The sequence below is a fragment of the Purpureocillium takamizusanense genome, chromosome 1 (genome assembly GCF_022605165.1).
Source record: "Purpureocillium takamizusanense chromosome 1, complete sequence".
NCBI classification, from domain to species: Eukaryota; Fungi; Ascomycota; class Sordariomycetes; order Hypocreales; family Ophiocordycipitaceae; genus Purpureocillium; species Purpureocillium takamizusanense.
This window is the reverse complement of record NC_063068.1, coordinates 5,603,015-5,619,842: the sequence shown is the minus strand read 5'-3', so window position 1 is coordinate 5,619,842 and position 16,828 is coordinate 5,603,015. Positions and strand designations below refer to the sequence as shown.

Genomic DNA, 16,828 nt, shown 5'->3' with positions numbered 1-16,828 from the left:
AGTAAGCTGTCCCGCGACCACCACTGCCGCCTGGCGATGGATGCGTCTGTCCCGCTCTCTCCTCTCAGCAGATTAGTACTTACCTAGTACAAGACCACCTCGCCTTGTCCTTGTTCAACCCGTACCTACACCGCCGAGTCATCATCTACGACTACCTATGATACCAGTCAATACCAGAGCGGAATCTCCCGCTCTGTGCGGCACCAGGGCCTTCCATCCCGCTCATCAACGGCAGCTGCGCCAGCCCGCCCTGCCCAAGCTTGCCAAACAAGGTAGCCGCCGTCGCTCCACTGACCGCCCAAAACCCCTGATCCTCGCTTGCCGCCCCTCCCCTCCGTGTCCCACCCCGACGACGACTGGACGCTGGGGCGCGGGGGCGGACCGTTGGTCGCATGGAAAGCCATGGATCATGGACCGAGCCTCCACCCGCCCCCGGCCTGCGCCGCGGTGGGAAAGCATTCAATGTCAACAGGCACGGTACAGTACAGCACGCTATCACGAGGTGCGCCTCACGTTCCACCCTCCATATTTTTGTACTTGACTGCACGCATATACCCGCGCCGCGTTACACACCAAGCGCCGTGTACAGTCAGTCAGTCAGTTCCCTGCTTGAGGGCCCCCGCCACGTCGTACGTCTTATGCCCTGCCTGCTTCTGCACCAACACCCGCCTATGCAAGCTCCACGAACTCCATGCTCTGTATGCCGCTGCGTTGTAGCACATGCAGATGCACATGTATGGCTCAGAGTAGGCGAGACACCGCGCCACCTCCCAAACCGCTCCCTCTACATGAGACTTTGTGCGCGCCCCAACCCCCCCTCGGCGTCATATCGCCACCGCAGTTTTTCGTATCGCCGCGCTGAAAGGTTATCCCTTGCGGCTGGGTTGCAGCGCCTCCCAACCACCCATGGCTTCTTCACCGCCCTCGTTCTGCACCGAGTCGAGTAGGTCTACAGGACCCTTATCGACGCCTTGGCTGTGCCGTGCCGGGAGCGGCGGCACTGGCCCGTTCGGTCCGTTAGATCCATTGGTCCCGGTGAACCGTGTCGGCCTGGCCCCGTTCGACTTTGCTTGACTGAAAAAGCTTGTCTTTCCGTTGCTGCTTGACACGTGCCCCGGCACGGGCTTTCGATCGAGACCACTCTGCGGCTCCGCAGCCTGTTGCTGGGCTCTTCCTATCTGGGCTGGCGACGCAGTCGATGCTCGAGGGAGGGCTCCCGGGCGGAAACCTCCATCCTCCCCCGTGGGCGACGACTTCGCGGCCTGCGAGCCTGTCGCCAGGTGCGCCGGCTTCTTGGCTACAGGCGGCGGCGACTTGCCGCTCGCGCTGCTGGCCTTCAACTGCTGCGACAGCTGCGACGTGTGTGATGATGCCACTGATGCAGATCGTGGAGTCGTTGGCAGAGGCGGCAACGTCTGCGTTCTCGCCAACGCGCCCGTGTCCCGCGCTGACCCAGATGCTCCAGATGTCGCTACCTGTCGCCTACGCGGAGGTGGAGGTGGTGGCCCGGTGTTCGACGTTGTCGATGCGTCGGAGTGCTGGCTCCTGATGCTCTGCTCGTCATCCAACTTGATTCGCCCTACCTGGCCTGGCAACTTCCCGGCCTCGTATGGCGGCGGCAGCTTCCTCGCTATGGCGCTAGGCGGCTGCATTTGCATTGGCCTCGGAAGCGGCACCTTCTCGTACGGTGAGCTGGATATGCTCGACAGAGACGCACCGGGCGAGCCCTGTGGGATGCTGACCCAGTCCGGCTCCTCGCTGTGCCCAAACGGGTTCGAGGGCCGGTTCGGGTTGAGTGCCATCGGCCTCCCGTCCCGCCCGTTGGGCGCCGACACTTGCGCCCGTGCCGGCTGCTTGTTGTCCAGCCACCACTTCTGGCGATCCGAACTTGCCGGTGGCAGCCCTGGCTCGATCGAGTCGTACCCGATCAGGTCTTCATCCTCCGACTCCTCACCCGCCTCCACATGCGCAGTAGGGTCCCCCACCTCGGCCTTGCGGCGCGTGTACAGTTCGTGGCTGATGGACTCGCGTCGTTCTTCGTCGACGATGCTGACCCGGCACTCAAATGTCGCATACACTGGCCTGTGGTCCGAGAATCGAAGCGGCGCCGAGTCGTATGACAGTTGGCGCAGAATGGCGCCTTTTCGCAGGATCCGATCCGTCCACGCCGGTATCCGCGCCTTCTCACTATAATTTACTCGTCAGCACACGGCACAGCGAACTAAAAGAGGGGGGGGGGTCTGCATACGAGCTGTCGTACGTGTCCGTCCCGACGTCGAACTTGTACGTGGGCATGAAGCCAATACGCGCCTCCGAGTAAAACGGAAAGGCCAGGCCCGCCACCATCTGTAGATTCAGCTGATCATTCTCATACAGCGTGGCAAGATCGCGTTTCTTGATGAGCGTCCGGGCCATTTCCAGGTGCAGGCCGATGCGGTAGTTGAAGTCCCCAAGCCATATGATCGCGTCTGGTGCTCATTAGCCGTCTTGTTCAGTCCATGACCCGAGAGGGCCGACTTGCCGTGGTCTTCTATGCCCCTATTACGCTGGAACCGCAAGCCTTGATGAATAGTCGTGTAGTCTCTGTTGCGCTCGTCGTAGTTGGCAAACCCAGCTGCGAGGTGAGCCGTCACGAAGCAGAGATGCGTGTTGGCGTAGTCGAACCGGATTGCGACCGCGCCCTTGTTGCCAGCCATGCCGGAGAGACCCGTCTTCTTGACGCTCCCTTCAACATTCTTGATGTTCGACAGAATGGATGTCTTTACGAAAAGACAGAGTGCCGCGCCGACGAGCTGGCCGCTACGCAGGATGACGTACTTTTCGCCCCCGAGGCTCGCTTGTCGCTGGTTCAAGGCCCGCTTGACGGCCTTTTCCCAGAGCGATTTCCGCGACGGATCGCTGTTCATGATTTGCTGCGGGCTGAGCTCGACAATCTCTTGAAAGGCAACCACGTAAATTTCGGGCTGCTCCGAACCTAGAGAAGGTGGGAACAGCCACGGGGACAAGTCATGGTCGATGCCCTCGGTGCGGCCATTGAGGTTGAACGTGCCCGCCCAGATGCTGATGGACTCGAAGGCCGTGAACTCGTCGCTGCGCTTGCCGAGCTCCATCGACACGAAGTCGCTGATGGGGTCGAAGAGATGCACTTGCGACTGTCCGATTAGACGGCCGAGTAGCATGTCGATCGTAATCTGCCTCGAAGGGTCGACAAAATTGTTGTGGTAGATGCGCTGGACAGACTTGCGCACATCGGCCATGGCGCCAGCGAGCGACATCTTGCCGTGTCTTGTAAAAGATGACTTGAGGGCGCCTGTCCCGGCGTAGATCTTGGAGAGCGAATCGCCATTGTCTGCCCAAAGGCTCGCGTGCCGCATCCAAAAGTCCGACGCGGCCCATTCGCCACGATGGCCCAGAAACGCCTCGACCGCCATCTGTGATATCAACGTTTGGATCAGGTTTGTCCGATCGAGACAGTCCAGGCAATTTGTCCGAAAGACGCCCTCCTGTTGCAAGACGACAACCGTGCGGCTGTCGCCAGCGTCCGGACCGTCGCCGGCCTCCTGGGCCAAAAAATACGCGAACCCATCAGTCGAATTTTCAATGTACCGGCGAATCTCGCGCGCAGCCTCGTATCCTGCCGGGCCCTTGGTCTCGGCATGGAAGTCGTAGTGCGTCTCGCGCAAAAGCGCATGGTCCGAGGAACCGTCCGCACCAGGCCGGCTCAACGGACAGTGCTGGATTCCCCTATGGTACATGTTGCTGAGCTCCACCTCAGCTGGCTTCGACTCGCTGAGCAGGTTGATGATATGGACCGCGCCGTACGTGTGCTCCAGGTCGTCGAAGTGCTTGTTGAAGGCCGGTTGCGTACCCTCCGATGACCGCGTGACGGTGACCTTTTGGCGGCCCGGAAGCAGGTCCGCAGCCTGCTCCCAGAATACCGGCACAGACCCTCGCACTTGGGCGTACGAGAAGAGGGTGCCGCTGGGGCTGTAAAACGTCGTCTCCGTCTCGACAAAGTTGGCGACATGCCCGTCGTCGTCGATTCCTCGTGCGTTGAAGCGGGTTCCAGCCCGCATGCATGACAGTCGTGAAATTAGAGTGAGGAAGGACGGCATGCCGCTCTTAGACTTGAGCGGGGAGGCGCTCTGCGGCAGGGTCATTGTCTTACAGAAGCCCCTTATGGCAGAGGTGAGGATACGGGACGAGTCCAGAGCCTCGCGCTCTTGAGGCATGAGGCGTGAGCGGAACTGAACTAATGGGCTGATCATGAACGAGTTCCACAGGAAGTTGTCGTCAAAGTTATCGATGTCGAACGAATTGGTGTTTATGGGTCTGTACTGAGCATTAGCAGCTGGGTATTGGCACCCGCCGATGAGCTCAGACTTGCCTGTCCTGCAGCCGGTTGGTGAGGTCAAAGTCGGTACTGTAATAGAAGGAGCCATTGCTGAGGAGCTTCCGCAGGTCATGGCAAGGATGTTCCATGGGCACATCGCGGCGGCTTAGGCCCTGGCCGTAGGGCGAATTGGCGCTGTACGTGGACACGGTGTCGGCCAAGTCGGGCTCTGTGGACTCGAGCGGCACGACATCGTCGTAGTCGGCGCTGCTAAGGCAGTAAAAGGCCACGCTGGCGATGCGCTCGACCGTCTCGCCCGGACGGACCGTCGCCGTGCGCACGGCATGGGTGATGACGGAGAGGAAGACCTCGCCATTGACGGCGATGAGGCCGAGGGTGCCGAAGACGGGCCGTGGCGCCAGCGGCCTGTAGTCCCTGAGCAGCCGGCTCGAGACGGGGGAGAACTCGACCATGCATTTCGACACAGCGGCGTCGCCCGCGGGCGTCCGAGGCTTGCCGGACGGCAGGGACGAGTGCGAGCCGTTGTGGATGCCCTCGCTGGCCGAAGAGCTGTACCGCAGGACCAGGGCGTGGGATGAGGAGACGATGGCGATGGAGCGGACGGGGAAGTCGCGGATGTAGAGCTCGCTCGACTTGTCGGGGGCGGGCGTCGGGGCGGCCCAGGAGCCCGGCGGCTGATCCATGGCGGCCGGTCGTCGAGGACGAGGAAGAGGAAGAATTGGAGAACGGGAAGGTCGGGGGAGGGCAGGCGAAGGGCGCTACGACGAGGACGTGACCATCGAGCGTTTGCGGCGTCGGCGGAGGCAAAGCGTCAGCGATGAGGGAGCTCGTCCATGGTCGAGGCGTGACGGGTATGCGGTTCCCCTGAGGATTTCGGTCTGACCGCTAGCCGAGCGGGATCGATGCGGTGTGCGCGAATTGGGATGCAAGAAAGCGGCCTGCGATGTTTCGCTTGAGGTGCGAGCCAAGGTATCACGGAGGAGTGGGTGTGATGTGAAGCAACGTTCAAAGTACGCACATGTCGGTAACACAAGCTGGGGCGAGGTTCAATTGAATATCAGTGCGGGGCACGCCGTCAGCTCCGTCCTTCAGGCCACAGCCATCCTACTAAGGTAGAAGCCCACAGTGACGACAGCGATCATCAGCCACCCGGCTGTACCTGGTAATATGCACTAATATGTGGAGGTACCTGGTTCGGCAGTCTTTTGCTTGCAGGGCGCCACAGGGCGCCCGTGCCAGCGCGGTGGCATTGAGGGGCCCAAGGATTCGTTCGACGCCATGTAGTTACTTCGTATACTGTTAGTACTTCGTACAGTATACGAAGTACGCTGTAAGTCATTGCTATAGACCCTCCTCCGTCCTGCCCAAAGAGCACATCCAAATCTCACCCCTTCTTCCTCCCCTCATTTCCCCTGGCTTCTAAGGTCTTGGTCTTGCACGCGATAAATAAACCCACCGTCTCGGACACGTCCCAGTCTACCAGCTTAGCCTCATCACCGAAAAGGCGCAGTGCGCGCGTCACCAGCTTGTACTTGCCGGCAGGCGCGTAGTTGCCATTGTCAAGCAGCCCATCCCACTCGTACGAAGTACGTGGTGGTGACGCGCGGGTTGAACAGGTAGGGGAAAGCGTGCGGCTGGCCGATGGTCTTGAAGCCGCCGCCGAGGGGTCCGTCGACGGGCACGGCGTCAGCGGCACGACGTCGCACCGCATCTTCTTTGCTGCCAAAGGCCAGCATTATGTTAAGGACGGGCAGCACGTCGCCGTCGGCCACGTTGCCCGGCGCCGGCAGCGTGAAGGTCGTGTTGGCCGGCACGGGGGTGTAGTAGTCGGTGTTCAGGGCCACGTAGGTCCCGTCCGTGCCGTTGATGGCGATGTAGCCCGACCAGACGGGGAGCCGCTCCGGGTCGGCGCCCTGCGGCTGCTGCGCCGACACGGATATGGTCTTGCGGTGGCCTGGGTCGAGGACGACCCGCGTCTCCGAGAGGCTAAGGGTGGCAGACCCGTCGAAGACTTCGTTGGGGGAGAAAGGCGGATAGGGGCTGTCTGGCCGCAGCGTGTACATACCAAAGGTGGCATCCGGCGCGCCCCCCATGAAGTTATACGGGTTGGGCCTGGCGCCCACGATGCCCGAAACATGGGTGCCGTGGCCGAGACAGTCCATGGGATCATTGTCGGGCTGGGGCAAGTTGAGTTCGTCATGGTCGTCGCCCACGACATCCGTGCCAGAGAAAAAGCGGCAGCCCGGGCCAAAGCAGCCGCCGAGCGCCGGGTGCGTGTAGTCGACCGGCATTCAAACCATCAATATATGTTCGCGGTAAGCGCCTTCCCGTCTCCCGGCATCATCATCACCATCATCATCATCATCAATGCGTTTAGGGGCACGGCACATACCCCGCTGTCGACGATGGCGATCTTGACTCCCTTTCCCGTAATGCCTTTGACGTGCAGCTTGTCAACCTGGGTCATGACGTGTGTCGTGAGATCATCCTTGGTCGGACTGCCATCCCTTGCAAAGAGAGTGTCGTCGCGCTTCGCCGTGGCAGCTCCAGCAAAGCGCTGGTCAGAGAGCTTGGGCAGGGAGTGGATCTCGACTGGCCAGACATTCTTGACGCTGGCCGGGGACGCAATATTGGCCGCCTGCTCCTTTGCCTTGTGCGCATCGTGAAGCTGCACCGAGACGCCCTTGAACAGCTTGTAGTTCAGGTGCATCCGAACCGTGCCGGATGTGCCCACGTCCGAGAGCATCGCCGACGCATCCTAGGGAAGCTCAGTGAGCACCGCACTACTCGTAATCATCGTGCCGCGCCGGTGCTTCTTACATGACCGTGTGCGAGCCCGAGGATGTACGCGCCAGTAACGAACTGTGGGGAGCTCTTTTTGCATTCGCTTGGGACAGCATGGAGCCTCGCCGGAGCCTCGTGTTCTCCAGCTGAACCAGGCTGGCTGTGTGTGATACCTCAGTGCATACAGCCACGGCTGACACGTCGGTACCTTGGCTTGTCCATGTAACTTAGATTGCAGTTGTCATCTGCAGCCTCGGCCGTGATATTTGGTATAATCTCTGCGGACACACGCGGAGCAGAGTCTAGCCAACACAGCAAAATCCCTCTACTAGCGCACAACTAGTCGTATTATCTAACGTTGCTCCTCTCCAGTTTCTTGCGATTGGTGTCTGCAAATAAACTCCCTGCATGTTCCCGGAGGTGGCCTTGCATGAGGTCGGGACGAGATATTCGTGTACGAGATATGTATATTGGAGTAGATCCTGTCGAGGTGTCGAACTCGATGGTCTCCAGCTGCAGACTTGAAGGGAAAGAATGACGGATAATACAAAGTCGGTTATGCTTGACATGGCTGCTAATTTGCCTCTATGGGGCTCTGATCTGCGTACTGTCAGAGTCATGGCCAAGTGTAATGCATACCAAAGAACGCACAGGCAGTGCAATACACAGGGTCGTATCCCAAGAGCACACTTGAGGCACATGGAGATGGACGAGCTTATGAGTGCTCAATGACTTGCACGCGAAGGATTTAATACGTTTGCAGTGGCAATAGCTTGAACGAAGAGTGGCTCTGCACACCTCGGCGCATCTCAAGCTGGCGCGTAGACGAGGCCCTTTGCATGAGGTCACAATGACAGCCAGTGTAGACTGATAGGGTATACAACCGTACTCTTCGCTGGTGTCCTTGAATACGTAGGCCGGCTGGACCTGTTCCTGGGAGACACTTCTGTGAGCAAGTCTCGGAACGTGTACTATGCGAGTCCAAGAGTTGCCTCGTACTCAAGATTTTGTCAGACATCATCTGGGCATAGTAACGTGCAACCTGCAAGTACTATTGAACTTGGCAGCTGTCTACCATTGTTACAAGTGACCGACGCCGGGTGACACATGTAAAAGCCGGGCATCGCAATGTGGCTCGCGTGACGCAGCCCTGCCTCGAGAATGCCTCGTGGCAGATCAGGACCAGGTTATCACATTCACATCTTGGAAGGCAGGGGCGACAATTCTTGGACCAATGAGTGCTTGCATTGCAGTCAAGGTATGTTGCGTCGCTATAAGCTGAGAGCACTTGCTCGACTGGCCGCGTGGGTGCGTCCGTTCACCAGGCTGGACCAGACGAACGCGGAAATGCAGTCCTGCAGAAAGCAGAGGCTTTTGAGCCCAATCGCATCATGAGCAGCCCGGATGCTGACCCGATGCTGACCCGATGCTGCAGCAGAGCACGGCACAACAGCACACTCGTGCCACTGAGCAGACGCGTCGACGATACCTGCCTTACTGCAGACTTTTGCTTGACGGCGTCAAGCTGCGGGACGCTGAGGAGGATGAAAAGAAGACAAGAAATGTATAGCATATGCAGGCTTCAGATTCAAATTTGAGATCATGCTTTCCATTTGGATAGCGTTCATTCTCTTCCTATCATGTTTTTTATAAGAAATCATCACGAGCCATGAATGGAGAAGAAAGTTTCAGACAAGCTCCCAGCCTCCAATATAAAGCGCGTGGGCCATCTAGCTTTGCACTTAGTCAGCGGTGATGACTCAGCTAGCCCAAACCCGTGGCGCCAGGTGCGTGTGGCCAAGGCCCCACTCGGTCCACTCTGTTAAAATCTACCTCCGAGTCAAGTCCTCCCACCCACCTTCCCTCACACCTTCATCACCTCAGTTCTCTCCGCTCTACCTCACCCCAAGTTCTCCCCCAACATCCTGTTCCCTGCCATACTGTCCTCGCTCTGCGCCCGCCGACAAGGGCATAACGTGCCTGCCAAGTTCGTCTCTTCTCGAAAGCTAACCTCACCTCCAAAACCTCGCATCGTGCGATTGTCCACAGCAGGAGCTTTCGGATTTGTCGGACAGCTTCTTGACACCGATCACCCCCTCCCCCTTTCCTCCGTTCGTTTTATTGAGCCGCAACGCGCTCATTCGCCGCCATGAATGACTACGTCCCTGCCGGCGGCGTCGATGACGAGATCAACGCGCTTCGAGGACAGCTCACGGTACTGGTATGTGGCTGTTTACCTGCCAAATCCGGCGCGCACCTGGAGCCTCCAGTGCCCCGACCTGCTACAGATTGATATCTTGCATATTGCCAGCAACCTGTGACTGACGCGTGATGCTATAGGAAAATGACCCGGACAGCCTCGAGCTCTGGGACAAGCAGATCAACTCTGTCGAGAAGCTCGAAGGCGGCTTGAGCCGCAATTCGAACCCGCAGGCGCTCTCCCTCGCCCGCGATTCTTTTGAGCGCCTTCTTCATCGCTCTCCCCTCTTCTTTGGCTACTGGAAAAAGTACGCCGAGGATGAGTTTGTTATTTCTGGCACCGAGTCAGCCGAGATGGTGGGCATACCTCGCCGAGCTCCTCCAAGAGCCGTCGCGCTGAAACAATGATGATAAAGGTCTACGAACGCGGCATCGCCGCCAACCCTCATTCCGTCGACCTCTGGGCCGAGTATTGCCGATTCAAGATGGACACGTGCCATAACCTCGACGTCGTGCGAGAGTAAGTATTTGGTGGATGGCCTTTCCTTACCCGTAACGCACAGCCGCCAACGTGGCCGTTCCCGCGACGTTTGATGACCCCGACGCCCCCCCAAATGTGTATGGACCCTCGCGCGCGCGTGAGGTGGTGGTGAGATGTGCCCTCACTCGCCCTTACTGTCCCCCACGCCGATGTGTTCTCTCATACTGTGCACCAGGCCGTCTCCGTGCCGCGCGCGCCCCCTGACAGCTGCTCGTCGTCTCAATCATTCGCATTGCCCCCCCTTCGAAGCCCCATCGACGTCGACGCTTGGTTGTTATTCCCCCGGTCATAGCACGTTGTCTCTTGTATTGACCCTCTCCCCCCCCTTTCTCTCTCCCTCTCCAATCCTTTGTTTGTGTCACCAGAATTTGTCGTCTAACGTTTGCTTATCAAGGCACTTTGAGCGTGCCTCTCACGCCGTCGGCATCGACTTTATGTCGCACCCCTTCTGGGACAAGTACATTGAGTTTGAGACGCGTCAGGAGGCTCATGAGCGCGTTTTTGCGCTTCTCGTGCGCATTTGCCGCATTCCGCTTCATCAGTACAGCCGCTACTACGAGAAGCTTCGTGGCATGACGCACAACTTACCTCTTGCCGACATTGCAACTCCAGCCGATCTTAGCCGCATTCAGGCCGAGGTGCAGGCAGAGTCTGCCGCTCATGGCATCACTTCGCGACCAGAGCTCGAGGTGGAGCGCGATGTTCGCACCAAGATTGATGGCATGTACTACGAGGTGTTCACTAATACTGCCACCGAGGTCAACAACCGCTGGACCTACGAGTCGGAGCTTGGACACCAGTACTTCCATACCCTTCCCCTCCAGCACACGCAGCTGAACGGCTGGCGCAAGTACCTCGATTTCGAGGAGGCCGGCGGTGACTACGAACGCATCAAGTTCCTGTACGAACGCTGCGTCAACACGTGCGCTCTGTACGACGAGTTCTGGTACCGCTTCGCTCGCTGGATGTCCACCCAGCCCGGCAAGGAGGAAGAGGTCCGCCACATCTACGTGCAGGCTGCGTTCCTCGTGCCCGTTAGCCGCCCCGGCATCCGCCTGCAGTGGGCTTATTTCGAGGAGAGCAACGGCCGTGTTGACGTTGCGCGCGATATTCATGCCGGCATCCTCCACAAGCTCCCCGATTGCACCGAGGTGATTATTTCTTGGGCGCACCTCGAGCGACGACAGGCCGGCACCGATGCCGCCATTCAGGTGCTTCGCGACCACATCGATGCGCCGACCGTCAACTTGTTCACCAAGGCCATGCTCGTGGCTGAGTGGGCCATGCTTCTGTGGAAAGCTAAGGGCTCCGCTGAGCAGGCCCGCGGCGCCTTCGTTAAGAACGCACAGTGGTATGGCGACAGCCGTCTCTTTTGGGAGAAATGGTTTGCATTTGAGCTCGAGCAGCCGACGGAGACGGAGGGCGAAGAAACAACGGGCCGACGCGTCAAGTATGTGTATGACGAATTCCGGCGCAGGAGCCGCCTATCGGAGGCGGTCAAGAGAGACCTGGGCAAGATTTATCTGGACTTCTTGGTCCATCGTGGCACCAAGGACGCCATGAAGGAGTTTTTGGAGGTGGACCGCGCCATGTTTGGGTATGTTGATGCTTTTTGGCGAGCACGAGGCGTGATTGAGACTAACCATGTCAACAGCTCGGCAGCTGTAGCCGCTTTGTCGGCCGATGACCAGAATGGCGAGGCGGCCGCAGAGCTAGACGATGATAACAAGAAGAAGGCCGAGACACGTCTCTTCTTCTTCTACGACCACGAGGAACAGGATTCGGCGGCCACGGGCCCTGCCAACTTCGAGTAAAAAGCCGCCGAGTGCGCGGCGTTTGGGGAAAAGGACCTCATGCCCAGAGACGTGGAGAGTGAGCGTGGGCGACTTTCGCGCATGTTCTTGTACGATTTTGGCACCGGGCATTGGTCCGGCTGCGAAGTTCACGAGCCGAATTCTCGACGTGAACACTGGCCGAAAGGCCCGAGGGGAGCAATAACAGAAGACGCAAGGAAGGGTTGCACGAGCTGTACGAATATGGAGAGGACAACAGGACGAAGAAGAAGCCGACGCGGAGTCGTCCAGAACGAGACAGCTCCGAGTCGAGCACACGCACGGGTAGCTCCTGGCAGGGCAGAGCAGGGCAGAGCAAGGCTGGTCTGGTCTGGGCTAGTGGATTTTGTGGCATTTTTCGGCTTTGGGCGGCTGCTTGGCAAGATGATTTTGTCCAGCCATGCCGTCTTTCGATACCAAGGTAGCCACGCACGCAGGAGGCAGAGCGAATTGACTGTAGAGTAGATACCACTGAACTGCTGTTGTCGTAAAGTAATGTGCTGTGTTGTGCACGACTGTCCAACGTAGAGGGTGGTGTCGCCCGTGGAGACGGCAAGTTGCAAACAAATTGGCGGATGAAGGTCATCCATTCGCTGCGGCCTTCCAGAAGCGGCCTGGGGGAGCGCGGTGGAAGGAGTCACGTCAGAAGCGGGGCGGAGCTCGGAACTGGCGCCCCTCGGCTCGCCTTCAGGGGTGCCCGTTGGAGGAGCCTGGTGGGGCTCCCTCGGGGCCCTTTCAGGGGTGGTGGCGAGGAGCCCTGGGCCGGACCTCTTCCCAGCAGCCTCAGCCTCAGCTTTCTGCGCCGGTCACTACGGTAGACAAGAAGTGGAGGAGGCACGGGCGACGGGGCAACGGCTGCGACAGAAGTTGGCACATTGACGCCGGAAGGGGCCCAGCCATTGCATTGCATGTACGGACGCTTGTACGGAACACATCTTTTCATCTTGGGAGTGCAGGCATGAATCAAGGAGAAAAGGCTAGTCATTCTGCGAGTAAGTATGTACGCGTGCATGGTGATGAGGCGAGGAAAGCAAGAAAAAAAAAGAAAGGGTGCGGTACTGCTACCGCGGGTGGTCTGATGATGGATGATGATGCAGGTGGTGGGCTGACGAAGCCATTGAACGGGAGACGCGCGCCGCGGCAGGCCTGAAGGTACAGACTACAGTTACGGCCCGAGACGAATTGACGACTGTGAATGGAGGAAGGGGGGGGGGGGGGGCGTCTCGCTGGGGGTTGCCTGATCGGGCTGCATGTGATGTCAAGGGCCCCGCTCGGGGCCGACGCAGGGAGTTTTACGTAGGCGGACGGGCAGCGTTGCGGCGGTACCTGGCCGTGGCGTCTCGTTTGACGGGCGGGTTTTAGTACGTACCTTAATAGTTTTGCCGGCCTGGCGGCGTACGACATTTACTAGTAGATACTGCTGGGGACGCACGTAGGGACCTTGTCGGCAAGACAGAGCCGCATGTAGCACGGGGGTGAAGACGACGACGTCGAAGAAATAAGATGATCATGATGAGGATCACGACCACAATGATGATGGTGCTGCTGTTGAGAGGAAGCAGAGGGATGGGAATGCTGACGCCCCCAACCCCGACGCCCTCATGTGCGACAAGAGGGCGCCGAACCAACCAACAAGGTGGAAGGGATATGACGGGACAGGAAGGGTCATCATGCTCATCAGGGCCCCCTCCCCGCCCGTCTGGCGGTCTGGCCGTCGGTCCGTCCGTCAGCCGCGCCGGGGGTGGCCCGTGGGCAAGCCAAGCAAGCAAGCACCTCACTGGAACCACCAGCAACAAGACTGCGCTGGGCTGCACTGCACTGCACTGCACTGCGCTGCACGGCGCCATCGTGGCTCGCTCCTCCCCTCCGCGTGGGTCGACCGGGACCGGTGCTAACGAAAGAGAGAGGGAAGAAAAAAAAGGACCCCCCACCCCTCGCTACCCACCCAGTGTCCCCGGCCAGTCACGTCGTGGCGATTTCAACAAAAAGTCTGGAATCCAACGGGGGTCTCCTTCCTTCTCGGTGCTCCGTTTTCTTCCCTCCTCCACTCGGACCCGGGGGCATTGGCAATTGCCCAAACGTACGTGCGCGCGGGCGGTCGTCGGTTATGCCAAGGGGGGGGGGGTGTTTGGTTGGTGGGTGACTCGTGCAGTGCACGCTCGCGCGCGGGTCGCGGCTCGATAGGTAGGTAGCGGATGGCATGGGGAGGAGCAAGGATGGGGAACAGGTAAGCTGGTCGTGTCTCGCTCGAAGGAAGGCTCGTTCGTTGCACGCCTCTTTTTTTTCCTTCTCGGAGCTTCCACCCGCCCTTTCCCCTTGAACTCTGCATCCGAACCCACCCCCCCGGGTCCTTCCTTGCGCAACTTGCCTCCTTCATCTCACCATCACACTGCCCATCATCGGCTTCCTCTCTCTCCTCTCCTTTCGCCGGCTTGTCTCTCTGCGCCCACGACACGGACAGCTCCCCGTCCAAAGCTCTCTCACACAGTAAGTCTGCATGCGCTCTGCTGCCGAGTCGTCCTTCTTCGTGAGCCTCGCTCAGTCATCCAACTACCTGATCGGCCAACGGCGCCCCTGCCGCGTACCCTTCCTGATTCTCCTCGCACATCGTAGAGTGAAGTAGCGAAGCGCTTTGCTGACGGCAGCTGTTGCGTCCAGATGGCTTCGGCTACCCGCCACTTCGCCCGCGTGGCCACGCGCACCACGGCCCGCAACGCCTTCGCCGTCGCCCCCCGCCAGGCCTTCCGCCAGCAGGGCCGCCGCTGGTACTCTTCTGAGCCCGCCCAGAAGTCGTCGTCGACGTGGCTGTACCTGACGGGTGCCGCCGCCCTCGGTGGCCTCGGCTACTGGTACACCACGGCCAGCGGCGCGCCGTCGGCCGCCTCGACCAAGGTCTTCACCCCCACCAAGGACGACTACCAGAAGGTGTACAACGAGATCGCCAACCGCCTCGAGGAGAAGGACGACTATGACGATGGCAGCTTCGGCCCCGTGCTGCTGCGTCTGGCCTGGCACGCCTCGGGCACGTTCGACAAGGAGACGGGCACTGGCGGCAGCAACGGCGCCACCATGCGCTTCGCCCCCGAATCTGACCACGGCGCCAACGCTGGTCTCATCGCTGCTCGTGACTTCCTCGAGCCCGTCAAGGGTAAGTGAAGTGCCCCCGATTGGATACCTTGCAAAAGTTGCACTTGCAACTTTCTTGGGGCTTGAGAGAGACTAACCGCGCCGCAGCCAAGTACCCTTGGATCACGTACTCGGACCTCTGGATCCTTGGCGGCGTCTGTGCCGTCCAGGAGATGCAGGGACCCATTATCCCGTACCGCCCCGGCCGCTCCGACCGTGATGTGACGGCCTGCACCCCCGATGGCCGCCTGCCCGACGCCACGCAGGGCAGCGACCACCTCCGCAACATCTTTTACCGCATGGGTTTCAACGACCAGGAGATCGTGGCTCTGTCCGGCGCTCACGCCCTGGGCCGCTGCCACACGGACCGCTCCGGCTTCGAGGGCCCGTGGACCTTCTCCCCGACCGTCCTGACCAACGACTACTACCGCCTACTCGTTGAGGAGAAGTGGCAGTGGAAGAAGTGGAACGGCCCCAAGCAGGTAAGAATTGCAGCACCTTCTTTTCGGCGTGCGGGGCGTTTGCTGACTCTGGACACAGTACGAGGACAAGACCACCAAGACGCTGATGATGCTGCCCACCGACATGGTCCTGGTCCAGGACAAGAAGTTCAAGCCCATCACTGAAAAGTACGCCAAGGACAACGAGGCCTTCTTCAAGGACTTTTCGGCCGTCGTCACCAAGCTGTTCGAGCTGGGTGTTCCGTTCGCCCAGGGCTCCGAGAACCAGCGCTGGACCATGAAGCCCACTTGGGACGAGTCCAACTAAGGTGGACCTGAGGGCGCGAGTCGTGGCTGGATCGAGAAGCGGTGGCGGGCGGGGACGACGAGGCGCGATAGACACCACACCCGGAGATGGAGGCGACATGTAGACTAGACGGATGGGATTCCCCAAAAATTTCCCCCGGCACGCTCTCGTCAGCGGAGCCTTGCTTATCGAGCCTGATTTTGTAGCACAGGGAGACGAATGGCCGCCGAGACTGGCGCGTCGTCGCACAGATAGACGTCGGATCTCTGCAGGAGATGGCAGTTAGACGTGTATGTACTTGATACAAGAAGACTGAATATGTTTCTTGTCCCGCTCGGAGCCTGCTCATGCCTTGGAAAACGCAGTTCCGGAAGAAATCCTGTGGGCCACGTTCTGTGCTTTGGGCGCGGCCAGTTGTAAGAAGACCAAAATGCTGTGCCATGCCTGACCGGCTCCCGCCCCTTCTCCGGGATTGCTGTTACACAGATTCTCTATGCAACCAGCAGTCACGAGAGAGCCGGAGTGCAGAGGCGGGAGCCAGTGCCGGTACCCCAAAGCCAGCCCCTAGAGGCCAGGCCGATGCCTTTTCCCACAAGATGAAGACTTCAGACTGCCAAGGACTTGGTTTTCCCAGGCTCAGTTTAGTGCACAAGGCAGAGCTAGAATTGCCTTTGTATTCCCTTGACGAAGACGCCGCTGGTATGAATATACGTGGCTTGAGAGATGGTGAGGAGATGTCCATGGATGAGGTGCGGGCGCAAGAGGAGAAAAACCGTTGGAGAAGGGGCCGGCAGGCAGGGCGACGGCAACCCCTTTAATACATGATGGCTGCGCGGGGAGGGGGGGGACTACATTATAAGGCTGGACTGGACGCATGGAGGAAGGGGGGGGGGGGGGGAGGGTTCAGTCTAGCTACGTACCTGTACCTTGTACCCTGGGCTAGCACGCGCATGGTCGCGATGCGGGGAAATTAGCGACGCGGTCATTGGCTGGGTACCTGGGCAGTGACGTTTTGGCTGTGAGGGGAGGAGGAGGGGTTCAAGAAGGTGCCATACCACTAAGGGTAGTACAATAGTTGCACCTTTAGTAGTTGAGTTTCGCATCTGGTGAAGAGACGGGCATGTCGTCGTTTACGATCAAGTCTAGTACTAATGCAAGGCCCTATTGGGCACGGTATCTATAGTCGGTTAGTAGCGTTTCGAGAACAAAAACACAGTTGTTCTACGTATCGCTCGCTGCCTGTTG

At 59.3% G+C, this 16,828-nt stretch overlaps 4 protein-coding genes across 5 annotated transcripts; 2 read left to right on the top strand and 2 right to left on the bottom strand.

Annotated features, from left to right (window-relative positions):
* On the bottom strand, positions 1 to 5,380 carry syj1 (Phosphoinositide 5-phosphatase). Of its 2 annotated transcripts, XM_047982657.1 has the most exons (4): positions 4,388 to 5,380; positions 2,522 to 4,332; positions 2,249 to 2,468; positions 1 to 2,187 (listed from the first exon to the last, which is right to left on the bottom strand). In XM_047982657.1, exons 1-4 carry the CDS (start codon positions 5,035 to 5,037, stop codon positions 867 to 869), a joined length of 4,002 nt encoding a protein of 1,333 aa, XP_047838623.1. In that variant the 5' UTR covers positions 5,038 to 5,380; the 3' UTR covers positions 1 to 866. The 2 variants fall into 2 exon arrangements, with proteins under 2 accessions (XP_047838623.1, XP_047838624.1); XM_047982658.1 differs by having other exon boundaries at positions 314 to 2,187; positions 2,522 to 5,380.
* Positions 5,381 to 5,913: 533 nt separating this feature from the next.
* Positions 5,914 to 7,100, bottom strand: JDV02_001705 (uncharacterized protein; the record flags this gene model as incomplete). Its single annotated transcript, XM_047982656.1, has 2 exons — positions 5,914 to 6,531; positions 6,747 to 7,100. The coding sequence occupies 2 exons, from the start codon at positions 7,098 to 7,100 to the stop codon at positions 5,914 to 5,916; spliced, it is 972 nt and encodes a 323-aa protein (XP_047838622.1).
* Positions 7,101 to 9,007: 1,907 nt separating this feature from the next.
* On the top strand, positions 9,008 to 12,192 carry JDV02_001704 (uncharacterized protein). Its single transcript, XM_047982655.1, has 5 exons — positions 9,008 to 9,359; positions 9,479 to 9,694; positions 9,754 to 9,857; positions 10,273 to 11,475; positions 11,533 to 12,192. The coding sequence occupies exons 1-5, from the start codon at positions 9,288 to 9,290 to the stop codon at positions 11,690 to 11,692; spliced, it is 1,755 nt and encodes a 584-aa protein (XP_047838621.1). The 5' UTR covers positions 9,008 to 9,287; the 3' UTR covers positions 11,693 to 12,192.
* A 1,565-nt stretch (positions 12,193 to 13,757) lies between these two features.
* On the top strand, positions 13,758 to 16,010 carry CCP1 (Cytochrome-c peroxidase). The gene is made up of 4 exons (XM_047982654.1): positions 13,758 to 14,197; positions 14,369 to 14,858; positions 14,945 to 15,318; positions 15,377 to 16,010. The coding sequence occupies exons 2-4, from the start codon at positions 14,369 to 14,371 to the stop codon at positions 15,602 to 15,604; spliced, it is 1,092 nt and encodes a 363-aa protein (XP_047838620.1). The 5' UTR covers positions 13,758 to 14,197; the 3' UTR covers positions 15,605 to 16,010.
* The last annotated feature ends 818 nt before the right edge of the window (positions 16,011 to 16,828 follow it).

Excerpts from the sequence above, each read along its gene's own strand:
- syj1 (XM_047982657.1), bottom strand. The coding sequence starts at position 5,037 with ATGGATCAGCCGCCGGGCTCCTGGGCCGCCCCGACGCCCGCCCCCGAC. Across the intron at positions 2,469-2,521 it reads TAGGGGCATAGAAGACCACG|ACGCGATCATATGGCTTGGG; the intron begins GCAAGTCGGCCC and ends AATGAGCACCAG. Across the intron at positions 2,188-2,248 it reads ACGGACACGTACGACAGCTC|TGAGAAGGCGCGGATACCGG; the intron begins GTATGCAGACCC and ends AGTAAATTATAG.
- JDV02_001704 (XM_047982655.1), top strand. The coding sequence starts at position 9,288 with ATGAATGACTACGTCCCTGCCGGCGGCGTCGATGACGAGATCAACGCG. Across the intron at positions 9,695-9,753 it reads GCACCGAGTCAGCCGAGATG|GTCTACGAACGCGGCATCGC; the intron begins GTGGGCATACCT and ends ATGATGATAAAG. Across the intron at positions 11,476-11,532 it reads GTGGACCGCGCCATGTTTGG|CTCGGCAGCTGTAGCCGCTT; the intron begins GTATGTTGATGC and ends CCATGTCAACAG.
- CCP1 (XM_047982654.1), top strand. The coding sequence starts at position 14,369 with ATGGCTTCGGCTACCCGCCACTTCGCCCGCGTGGCCACGCGCACCACG. Across the intron at positions 14,859-14,944 it reads CTTCCTCGAGCCCGTCAAGG|CCAAGTACCCTTGGATCACG; the intron begins GTAAGTGAAGTG and ends ACCGCGCCGCAG. Across the intron at positions 15,319-15,376 it reads AGTGGAACGGCCCCAAGCAG|TACGAGGACAAGACCACCAA; the intron begins GTAAGAATTGCA and ends CTCTGGACACAG.